Below are 11,464 nucleotides of genomic sequence, written 5' to 3'. Positions count from 1 at the left end.
CAGAGGAGGATGCAGGGCTCCGAGTCCTCCCCTGGCTACCCTGGGGACGGCCCCAGTCCAGGCAGACCCCTGGGCACCTTTGGGACTCCCTCGCCCTCTGTCTGGCATCTCTCCCATCCCTGTGTTACGGATCCCTGGCACGTTGCTAGGATACTAGATGCTCCTACCCGGTGGCTGGGCTGCCTCCAGCCTCTCTCTGCTTCTCCCTGTCACCTCCGCAGTGTGCACGCCTCCTCTGAACCCACCCCACGGCCCCAGCCTGGGAAGTCAATGTGTGTGTGTATGTGCCAGTGCCCATATGGGGATGCCCAGAGGAAACAGCTCCACCAGAGAGGGGTGGACAGGGGTTTCCCCAGGATCTTAGGGGCTCTCGATCCCATACGAAACCGCAGGGGAGACGCGAGGCTGGTTTAAGAGGCTGAATCCCTTCCTGTTCCCCTGGATTCTGCCCACCTCGTGGGCCCCAGGCCAGTCCCTGCCTCTCTCCTGACCTCAGTTTCCCAGTTGTACCAGAAGGGGTTGAACGCGGAACTGCGTAAGCGCGCGCCGAGCGTGAAGATAGCGCCACGCTCCCTCCCCGCCGGATGGGGTGTGGCGGGGGACATGCGGGCCTCCCTCCACCCGTGACGCGGGGGAGGGCGGTGAGGCCGGGCGTGGCACCTACCTGGCAATCTACCATCATCCTCAGCCCCGGCAGCGCATCGCCGGCCCCAGGGTGGGGCCCGGGACTCGCAGAGGCCGCTGGCCTCGGCCTGCGCGCCGCACAGGGGGGCGCCCGGCTGCGAGGCTCATGGCGCGGCCTCCCGTCCCCGCCGGGCCCGGGGCTCCGCGGCCCCCGCCGCCAGCACGGCTCCCATTGTCTGCGCTGCGCCGCCGGCCGCTCGGGGCCCCGCTGTTCGGTTCCACCCCGGCTCCCGGGCTGCGGGCGGGTGGGCGGGGTCAGCCGCGGCCCCGCCCCAGCCCGCCGCAGGTGTGAGGGGCGGGCCCCGACGCTCGAGCTCGGGGGCGCGCACCAGTTTCCCTCCTTTGGGCGGACGCCGCCGGGGCAGCTGGGTCTGGAATCCACCGCCGGGCGCGCACACGGGCCCGCGGACAGCGCGCGCACGGAAGCCCCGCCTTGCCGCTCGCGCGCAGCGCACCAAGGACTCGGCGCTCGGCGGGACCCACACGTCTTCCGCCCTTATCCGCCTGCTGCGTACCTCCTACTACCCCTAAGACCTCGGGCCACCCGAAACCCAACCAAGGCGGAGTCTGCCAGGGGCTGGGCCGTGTGGGACCCTGGGAACACGGGAGCCTTTGCACACCCACCCCCACCCTCTGGTCCTCATCCCCATATGACACCTTCAGAGGCAGCTCCGTGGCTGGCTGGTGTCACGGGGACCTGGAAATAGTAATAGACACTGAGGGTGGGAAGGAATGTCAGGTCACCCCTTCCACCTCTCCTCTATGCTCCCCCCGCCCCATTGTTCCAGGCAGGACCTGGGACTCAAGGTCCATGGAGGAGGGAGCCCCACCACTGGAGGGACTGGTGTTGGGGGTGGTTACTGTTATAGGCACCCCCAGGGGCGCTCAGTGCTTTCATCCCACTTTATAGATGAGCAGCAGTCCCAGGGCTCAGGATCACTCAGCTGAGTGATCAGGTCCAGCTGTGAACCAGGGACTCAGAATCACTGCTCTTTGTCAGCCCTGAGCCATGTGCTGGCGGTCAGAGTCCTGTGCTGGGATTCCCTGGCCAGGACAGGCATCAGGAGTCAGTGGCCCTGCATCAGCCTTGCAGGGGAAAAGAGCACCTGCCTCACTCCCAGCCGGGCCTTGGTCCCAGCATCTTTCAGACCCAGAGCCTTCTCAGCCCCAGCCCACACCTACAGGGACTATGGCTGAACCGGGTCCAATCCCAGGGCATGGCTCTTAGACATCAGTTTTAGCCCAGGTTTTCTGGAGAACTGCCCTCCCTACCCCACCCCATGAGTGGATGCATTCAACACCCAGGCTGCCTGTATCACTGGGGCCAATGGCACAGAGACACTCAGGTACTGGTGGAGATACCCTGGCTGGGGCCTAGCAGGGGCCACCTTTATTAAAGCTGCCTCAGCCTCCTTACAAAGGAGGCAGCGAGTGCCAGGTGAGGGTGGTCGCCGCAGGGTGTGGCTGCACTGGAAACCAGAGAGAGCCCAGACTCAGTCCGGTTCACGGGCTCCTGAGTGGGGAATTGGCTCCGTGTGGCCCAAGGACATCACAGTACTGGGAGCCCTGCAGCCAGAAAAAAGGGTCCCTGGATGCCCTTCACACCAGCAGTGACAAGTGCAACTCCAAGGGCAATGGGCAGGAAAGCGGTCAGAGGTGGAAATGCAGGCACGGTGGAGGGCAGGGTGCAGAGCCACCCTGAGGACATGAAGGCACGAGGACATGAAGGCAAGTCTATCGGGCGCCTGGCAGCCCTGCTGTCTTTACCCTGTCCTGTCCCAACTCTCGGGCCACATTTGAGCTCTGTGTTCCCTCCTGTGGGCACAGCCCTTCCACAGTTCCCAGAGACCCTCCCACACCCGCTTCCGGTGGGATTCTCCTGAGAGAGGCAGGCAAGACGAGGCAGGTCTCAGTTAAGGCTTGAGAAGTGAGGCACTCTGCTGGTGCTGTTGGGTGCCTGTGAGGGCCGAGCTGGCTGCACGGCTTGGGGCCCCATCCACGGCAGCCGGGCTCTGCGGTCAGCTCTGCAGCCAGTGGAGGTCCTTGTCCAGAGTAGAAAAGCGGATCAGCTTCAGGCTGGGTGGCTGGGGCTTCCTGTGGTCCCAGAGGTACTCTGGGGACAGCACTTTGGAAGGCTTGTGTGAGATGAAGCGGCGGTTCAGGTGGCTCTCCTCCTGCCAGGCCGCCATGATGCCGTTGGCCTTGTCCGCCAAGATGGCCATGTGGCAGCCCCTAGTGAAATCATACACCCTGTCCACCCGCCCCCCAAAGACCTCCCTGCCATAATAGAAGTCCCCCTCACTGTCTGCCACAAAGGCGGTGGAGACATGCCTGCGCTCATAGGGGAACTGCTGGCGGGGCGCGGTGTAGTAGCCAGGGTGAATGGCAGCTACCAGGTCTCCCAAGGTCTCGGGGCCCCAGTGGTTCTGGAACACCATGTCCACGTCAACACAGAACAGGTAGTCCACCTCCCGGTGCGCCCTCTGGGCGATGTGCTGGCTGATGGTCTGCATCCGGCGCATGGAGACCTCCTCCCAGCGGGGGTGCTTCTGGATGGGGATGACGCTGACAGTGCGGTCGGGGCCCAGCAGGACCTTCGGGATGGCCGCAGGGTCGTCGGTGAAGATGTAGTAGCACACCTGGTAGCCGGGCATGAAGAACTGCTCGGCCGACTCCAGGAAGCGCCGGACGAAGCGGGTGTACCTGGCGGTAAGAATCCGTCATCCGCGTTGGCCCCAGCAGGGTCCCCGCTGTGTGCCAGCACCACATGGGGCACGGGGCCTCCTGCAGTTGGCTGGGCCAGGTCTGCCCTGCAGCTCCCACTTGGGGGAGTCACGCAGCTTTGACCCTCGGGGTCCTCGTCTGTCAAATGCCCACAGTCACAGCACCTGCCCCCCAAACGTTGTAAGAGTGAGTCTGAGTAGGTGCCGCTCCTGATGCTCCCAGCTGATCTAACTCTGAGTGAGCCAAGTGCCAGGTGGGGCCTAGGGATGCCACCGTGGTCCTGTTTTATAGGCAGAGACGCTGTGGCTCGGGACGGAAAGGAACCAAAACGCAGGTCAGGTCGGTGGCTGTATCCGGGGAAGTGAGAGGTGCCGGGGGCCCAAGGCAGGTGGAAACTATATGGCCCTGCTCTCCAGGACACAGCTGATTGGACCGGCAGTCACCTGGCCCCAGGTGGGCCATCCCTCATCTGGCCAGCGCTTTAGGCCTTAGGGCCCCATCATGGTCCCCCTATCAAGAGTCCTAGAAGGGGACACAAAAGGAAGCTGCCAGGTGGTGGCCCTGTAGGAAAGGCCAGGTAGGGTCCAGGAGGCCAGGGGGAAAGAGGGGAAACTCAAACAGCAGGCAGCACCGGCAGCGTAGGGGGGCCTGAGGGCAGGGCCAGCTCAGCTGGGGTCCCTGGTTCGCTGGCAGCCTAGCCTGACCACGGACCCCCTATTTATGTGAGGTGGTCTGAGGGCTCTCCACTCCTCCATGCCTGCCTGGACTGTTTAGGGGAAGCAGAGAGGGATGAGGGGGCAAGAGGGTCTCCTGACAAAGGCTCCTGCTGTTCCCTCACCTGGGCTGCCCTCTTCCCCCCCAGGCCAGGGCCTGACCCCCTTCCTCCAGGAAGCCCTCCTTCCCACCTATGTCCAGGTCCTGCCTCTCCCCAGACCACGAGCCCCAGTGGCTGTCACAGGCCCGGCCCACCACTCACTTCCCCGCGGCGAACGCGGTGAGCCCGATGGTCAAGTTCAGTGGCCGGTAGATGCTCTGCAGAAGCTCCACGTCGAAGGTTCCCTCGGAGACGATGGGTGCCAGCCAGGGCGTGAGCGTCAGCAGGTCTGTGGGCCTGGCAGCAGGAGGCGCCCGGGGGCTGAGACCTGCCCTTGGGCTCACCCTAGCCCGCCTCCCATGCTGTGTGACCCCAGGCGGCTTCATTCCCGTGTCTGGGCCTCGGCATGCTCCGGAGGGAAGTGGGGATGGGAAGATCTACCTCCCAGGGTGGTCGGAGGGCCCGAGGTTAAGGCACGGGGTTATCGTCATTGTCATTAAAAAGCCCTGGCCGGCGTGGTCGAGCATCGTCCCACAAACCGAAAGGCCACGGGTTCACCTGCTGGTCAGAGCCCGGCCCTGGGTTGTGGGTTGGGTCCCGGGACAAGAGACAACTGATCGCTGTTTCTCTCACATTGATGTTTCCCACTCTCTTTCTCCCTCCCTTCCCCTCTCTCTAGAATCAATAAAAGGGAAAAATTTTTAAATGCACTGTCACTGACGGATCGAGCACCTGCCAGGGGGCGGGCACACTGCTGTGCAGCTCCCAAACCCGGGCACACCTGGCCCTCCAGCCTCTGGTGAGTGGGTGGCCCGGCCCCGGTCCACCCGAACGCCCAGGCCGCCAGGCACCTCCGCCGTCAGAGCTCTGCACCCCCACCTTCCACCCCAGGTCTCTCCGTGCTGCCCCCCGGCCCTACGCAGTGCCTACCTCTGCTCCAGCAGCTTGGGCTGCGGGTACTGCGACCTGTAACAGAGAAGGGCCGGGGGTGAGGGAGGCGGCCAGCACCCCAGGGCCACAAAGCGGGACCTGACAGTGCACTTACCGGGCCGCGGGCTGGAACGGCCTCTCGCCCCTGTACTGCAGCTGCATGTTGCTGGTGGGCAGAGGTGAGAAAATGCCATTACCGCCAGTAGGTGGCAGAGTGGAGCTGAGGCTCACTCAGCACCCCCTCAACCCCGAGCAGGTGACCCCCGGGACTCCTGAACCCTCCCCACTGCCCTGCCTGCTCTTCAGGGCCTGGGTCCCACCAAAGCATCTGTCTAGGGCCACCGAGTGGCAGCGTGTTTGTCCCCAGAGCTGGCGCTCTGGCAGCTCTGGCACGATGTAGGAGCCCAGCACTGGGAGGGGGGTTGGAGAAGCTGCGGAGAAGCCGGCGTGCACACAGTCCTGCCGGCTCCCGGCCTGGGGGCCATGGGAGAGTGGCCTGACCCGAGCGCACAGGATTGGTCAATGGTCAGACCCAGTTACACAAGCATTGTCCAGCAGCCATGGAGGCTTCCTGCAGGTGTGAGGAAGGCCTGCACCAGCTGGCTGTGGGTAGAGACCACCCCGACAAGGGCCGGGCCAACACCCCCAGCTGAAAGGCCTGAGCACAGAGCTGAGGCCTCCCTGAAGGAGGAGTCCTATAGGGGTCAGCTCCCACCCAAGAGTTCCAGCCTGCTCGCCCTGATGGCCTGGCCTGTGTTCAGACTGGCCTGGCCACTCCCACGGTCCAGTAAGCAACCTCTGTCTGTCTGAGCACCTACCCCCCACCTCCCTCATTCCCGCCCCCCTCCTGCTGGTGCAGGTCCACTGGTGCAGGTTCGGTTTGCTCAGGGAGCCTGGCCAGTCTGCAGCAAGGGTGCCCGTCCTCAGCCACGATTGGACCGTAGGATGCGGGCCAGGGGCTCTCGGCCCACACCCAGCAGCAGCCTGTGTGGTCAGCCCACACTCGCGTGGAGGCCGCCCTGGGTGGCACCTAAGGAGGGGGTCCCTTGGAAGGAGGTGGCAGGTTGCAGAGTCCCTGGTTCTGCTACCATCTCCCCAGGGACCTGGGCCAGACATCTGACTCCTCGGAGGGTTCAGTTCCTTCACCCTTAAAAAAATGAGACTATAAACCCCTCCACAAAGAGCTGTCTCCCAGGCGGTGGAGGTGAGGCCCAGAGAAGGGAGGGGCCACCCCATGCCACCCAGGGGGCCAGCTCTGGGAGAGGCCTGCGGTAAGGCTGATACTACCCACCCGGGGACACGGCGCCTGCCATGCATTTGGCAATTCTCCGTATGTCACATATGATGATGCGGCTTTAGCCTCCTTGTCTTCCTACCTATTTTAGTTTATGCTTTTTTACGGATGTGGTAAAAATATTAACAAAAATCACCATTGGAACCCTTTTGGGGTGTGCAGTTCAGTAGTGTCCAGAGTGTTCACAGGTTGTGCACCTGTCCCCAAGTCCACCCCCAGAACTTTCCCATCTCCCTGACCGAAACCCCGTCCCGTTAGTTAAATACGGGCTCCCTCCCCTCCCCAACCCCTCCCTCAGTCTCTGGGAATCTCCGGTAAGTGGAATCACACCACATTTTCCCTCCTGGGATCAGTCTCTGCTCTGGAATCAACAGTTTAGAAAAGCCAGGGTCACATCGGCCCAGCTTCGCACAGACAACCACACTCGGGTCCCTGCTCAGAGGGTGATGGGGATCTGCCACGTGGTCCGGAGGGAGGGTGCCGGCCCCGGCCCATCCAGCACAAGCCCACTTCCCTGGCAACGGCCCCTCCCTGCCCCCACAAGGCCAGCCCCAGAGTCCAAGGTAACACACCAAAGCCAGACAAGCCCTGCCAGAAAGAGGATCTTGACCTTCCTAACCCCTGAAGGTAAGACGGCTGCAAGTCTTGAAGAAGTGGAAAGGAAGCAGAAAAGACCCCAACCCACTTCAATCTATGAAAAACGAACTCGGTAGAACCCAGAGACAGACAAGCTGCAAAGAGTATGAAAATGTAGCAAATGTGCTTGGCCAAGGCCAATGGCACACACGGGCAAACAGGCCGAAGGCCGGCGCGGCAGAGCAGGGCCTGGGAATGTGGGGAGGGCCTGGGGGCACGGAGGCCTCAGGAGGAGTCAAAGAAATGAAATCTCAACAGAGGAGGCAGCCTTTCCCATCTCCCGTCAGCTGCGGGGTGGCCCTCGTTTTTCTAGTTCAGTTTGTTTTCTGGTTTCACCCAGTACTTCCAGCAGGGGCCCGGGGGCAGTGTGTGTGGGGGCGGGACGTCCCGGTCCTTCTAGAAGGCAGCCTGACTGGCTGTCTGAGAACCTCTCGTGCCCTGACAGGTGGGGCTCGGCTGGTCAGAGGGCTGGCCTGCAAACCGAAAGGCTGCAAGCTCGATTTCCAGCCAGGGCACGTGCCTGGGCTGCGGTTTCCGGGCCTGGTTGGGGTGCCTCCGAGAGGTGAGTCTCGGGTTTCTTTATAAAACCGACGTTTCTCTTCCTCTTTCTTCCTCCCTCCCCCTCACTCTAAAATCAGTGAGCCTGTCTTCAGGTGAACATGTAAAAAATAAACAAAAATAACTTCTCCATATCCTCCAACCCAAGGAGGGAACACAAAAGGACCTTTAAGACGGAGAAAGCTATAGACCAAAGCGGTTCTCTACGAGCTAATTTGGACCACCAGGAAATTGGAAAACACCGAAATCCCTGAAGTTCATGTGGGAAAGGTGGGGAGGGATTCAAGAATTATCACCCAGCTCCTGGGTGGCATACATCGAGAGTGACTGTGAAGAGCATGAACACAGGCCAAAAAATAAAGTCACTTCTGGACAATGTGATAAAAAACACAAAAACATTAAGATCACAACTATTTCTGCCCTGACTGGTGTGACTCAGTGGACTGAGCACCAGCCTGCAAACCAAAGGGTCGCTAGTTCGATTCCCAGTCCAGGGCACGTGCCTGGGTTGTGGGCTGGGTCCCCAGTTGGGGGTGCATGAGAGGCAACCACACACTGATGTTTCTCTCCCTCTCTTTCTCCCTCCCTTCCCCTCTCTCTAAAAATAAATAAATAAAATCTTTTAAAAAATATTTTATTTATTTATCTTTAGAGGGGAGGGGAAGGAGAGAGGGAGAGAAACATCAATGTATGGTTGCCTTTCGTGCATCCCCTGCTGGGAACTGGCCCGCAGGGAACTGGTCTGCAACCCAGGCATGTGCCCTGACTGGGAACTGAACCGCGATTGTCTGGTTCGCAGGCCTGTGCTCAATCCACTGAGCTACAGCAGCCAGGGCCAATAAAATCTTTTTTAAAAAAAAAGATCACAACTATTTCCCACAGCGAGCAGCCTTTCCGGTTTTAGAAGTGGGTGAAGCAGAATCTGGTCACTTAGAAAGCACAGCCCCCAGCGAGCTGACAGCAAACTCTGGAACTGGAACAAAAATCAGACCCGGGTTTCTTTTTTCTCTTTTCCACTCCTCAGCTTCCTAATTTGCTATATTCTGTGTTTTTATCATAATAAACCAGGCCGTGTTAATTCGAAGTCTATGACCCAACTTTGGACTTTCCTTTGGCCGCCATAAAACACAAGATGGGGGCCCGATGGCCCCTGAGACTGTCCCAACCCTCTGCTTCACTCACAACCATCAAAGTCAGATGCCAGACTTGGTCTCAAGTTCAGGTGCTCCTCGGATGCACATGGAGCACAGAGCCGAGCAAAATGGTCAAGTCCACACACACTGTTTCCTGAGTGCCTGCCACGAGTTAGTGCCCCCTTGCCAAGGGTCCTCAGGCACCACTGCACTCCGTGACCCTGGCAGCCCGGAGGGGCGCCTCCCCCACCCCACCTCACAGATGCATCAGGTAAGGCTCAGGGTTCAAGCGCGGAGGATCATTGGAAGGGCCCCCAAATACTGAAGCAGGGCAGCCCCAAATTACCCAAACACTCGTCCCACTGATCATGAGCTTGGGACCCAGGCACCTGCAAACTGGCGACCTTAAAAACTCTCCCATCTCCCCCACTCCCTGCAGCCCGCAGGCCCCACCCCCCGCCCCATCTCCCTGCCCCATACTTACAAGATGGCTGGGCAGGGGAGGTAATAGGGGAGGTAGGAGAAAGGCAGCCAGTTCTCCACATATACCCTGGGAAGGAGAGACACCTGCTGACCCGACCACCCCAGAGGCTGAAACCTGGAGCGGTGGGGGGCTCTGCCCATTTGGGACACGTCGGCGGGAGCCAAGGCCCCAGTGGTACCTCCGCAGTCCCCAGTCACCCCTGAGGTCTGGCTGACCGTGGAGGACAAAGTCTCCCGGTCCTCTGGCATGTGGTCATTAGCCACCCGTGAAGTCATTCATTCCTGGGGCAGGAATATTCTTGACTCCACGCCCTGCTCACAGGAGGGGGTGGTGTGCTGTGGGGCAGCCCAGGGAACTGCCCAGAAGGAACACACGGGGTGAATTAGGGAGCGTAACCAGGAGTTCCTCATCGCGGAGCGTGGGTGTGTGTGTGGGGGGGCGGCAGAGGGAAGAGCATGCGCAAAGGCTAGGCAAAATTCAGGAGCCTAATTTGGTCTTACTGGGGTTGGGGTTGGGAGGGATGGCAGATGTGCCAGGAGAGGGTCGGGTTTGGGAGTTGAGATACCAAGAGAGAAGTTTCAGGTGGGGCTGGAGGGCTCCAGGGCGCATGCTCACCACAGAACACAGAGGGCCGTGCCCACCAGCAGGCAGAACCCCAGGCTCAGGGCCAGTCTGCGGCAGCGCATGGCTGGGTGCAGCTCCTGAGCCTGAGCACCGGCTGCGGGCGGGTCTGCCTTGAGGTATCAGCCTCCTCTCCGAGCCCCTGTCGGTGAGGGGAACACCTGCAGAGAAATAAATGCTCCTTACCCAGAGGATAGTGGCCCCATCCTTGTTGTCCTGCCCTCCCCTGGGCGGCCCCACCAGGGGAATGTGGACCCCAGGCCCCGCTCTTGAGGCTCGGGAGGAAGCCTACAGCAGTGTCTGGGAAGAAGCACACCGCCCCTAGCCTAGGCTCTCAGGTCTTCCTCCTAACTCCTCGCATGACGGTGAGCTGAGGGTCCCGGGTCCCGTGGAGCTGCAAGGGGCGGGGCGTTTGGGCGGGACTTGAGGAAGCGTCCCCTAGAGCAAAGGTGAGGACAGTCGGAACTCGAGCCCAGCGTCTGCACGGCCGCGACAGGGCCGCGACTCCCCAGGAAGAGGCGTGGAGGGTGGCAGCAGTGCGTTGCTCTGAGAGGTGGGCCTGGCTATTCCAGGGGACCTCGCAACGCGCCCCATCTCTCCCTATCTCGGTAATGTAGGACAGGTCCCTTTCCCGCCTCCACCACAGCCTTCGGGATCTCCCGGGATAAAGACGCTGGGCAGGCGGGGAGAAAGGACAATACGCACCGCCCCTGAGGAGGTCGTGCGGGAACGGCGGAACAGCGCTTGGCTGGGTCGGGGCCACAGCGAGCCCGGGACCCGCAGGGCTCCTCCCGAGGTCAAAGATCCCGGGATCTGGAGTTTCGGGGACCTCTGGCAAGTCCGCTCCTCTCCCGCCCTCCGCGGGCTCGTTTTCCCTACACGGGCCCGGACGTGCAGACGTCTTCGACTTCGGCTCCGCTAGGCCGTACCTCCCCAGGCGCCTAAGACACAGAGCCGGCCTGAACCCCGTACGCTCCGGCCCCGGGTCCGCAGCGAGGAGCCCGGGGAGGAGGCGCGCTCCTCGACTTCCGACCCTCATTACGGGCTCCGGGCGGGAAGGGCGACGCGAGAACAGCGCGGGGCGGAAGGAGCGCAACGGTACCTTGCAGAGTGCAGACTCACCTCCTGCAGCCAGAACCGTGTTAGGACGGACGGAGGACGCGCGCCGACCCGGTCACCAGCGACTCGGCTCGCCAGGGTCCCCGCTAGATCCCGTGGGGGCGCTGTGCCCGAAGAGCGCGGATTGGGCCTGACCTAAGGCCTCCAGCAGAGAGACGGGCCGAGTGGTTCCGCCAGTAGGCAAGGTCGCCCCTCCCATGCACGCAGCCTCGCGCCCCGCCCACTGACCAAAGCTCCTCCCATTCGCCCCGCCCACCGACCGCAGGACTGGTCCCCAGTTCCCCAGCGCGTGCTGGAATCCCCTGGGCGCTGCCCGCCACTAGCCATCTGTTACGTGCCCTAGGATAAAGCAGGCCCAGCTCTGGAGGGAGAAGCACGGGCCTGGGAACTCGGAGCCGGGCCCGAGAAGTCGGAGAAACGATTTGGGGAAAACCTTGAATGTCTTCAGCAAACATTGAAGCAATCAC

The 11,464-nt window shown here is 61.7% G+C and overlaps 1 protein-coding gene across 3 annotated transcripts; it reads right to left on the bottom strand.

The window, feature by feature from the left end:
• Positions 1–2,031: 2,031 nt before the first annotated feature.
• Positions 2,032–11,195, bottom strand: GBGT1 (globoside alpha-1,3-N-acetylgalactosaminyltransferase 1 (FORS blood group)). 3 transcript variants are annotated; one of them, XM_037127771.2, is made up of 8 exons: positions 11,001–11,195; positions 10,584–10,819; positions 9,873–10,039; positions 9,258–9,323; positions 5,268–5,318; positions 5,153–5,188; positions 4,385–4,519; positions 2,032–3,387 (listed from the first exon to the last, which is right to left on the bottom strand). In XM_037127771.2, the coding sequence occupies exons 3-8, from the start codon at positions 9,941–9,943 to the stop codon at positions 2,703–2,705; spliced, it is 1,044 nt and encodes a 347-aa protein (XP_036983666.2). In that variant the 5' UTR covers positions 9,944–10,039; positions 10,584–10,819; positions 11,001–11,195; the 3' UTR covers positions 2,032–2,702. The 3 variants fall into 3 exon arrangements, with proteins under 3 accessions (XP_036983666.2, XP_036983669.2, XP_036983668.2); XM_037127774.2 differs by lacking the exon at positions 9,258–9,323; XM_037127773.2 differs by lacking the exon at positions 10,584–10,819.
• Positions 11,196–11,464: the final 269 nt, after the last annotated feature.

This window comes from Artibeus jamaicensis, unplaced genomic scaffold (genome assembly GCF_021234435.1).
Source record: "Artibeus jamaicensis isolate MK-2021 breed Jamaican fruit bat unplaced genomic scaffold, CSHL_Jam_final contig_471, whole genome shotgun sequence".
In the NCBI taxonomy this organism is placed as follows: Eukaryota; Metazoa; Chordata; class Mammalia; order Chiroptera; family Phyllostomidae; genus Artibeus; species Artibeus jamaicensis.
Note: the sequence above shows the minus strand (reverse complement) of the source record. Positions and strands in the feature narration are given on the sequence as shown.

Coding starts and splice junctions, on each gene's coding strand:
- GBGT1 (XM_037127771.2), bottom strand. CDS start 9,943: ATGCGCTGCCGCAGACTGGCCCTGAGCCTGGGGTTCTGCCTGCTGGTG. Junction 5,319..9,257: donor CTCCCCTGCCCAGCCATCTT/GTAAGTATGGGG, acceptor TCTGCCCACCAG/CAACATGCAGCTGCAGTACA. Junction 5,189..5,267: donor CCGTTCCAGCCCGCGGCCCG/GTAAGTGCACTG, acceptor TCTCTGTTACAG/GTCGCAGTACCCGCAGCCCA.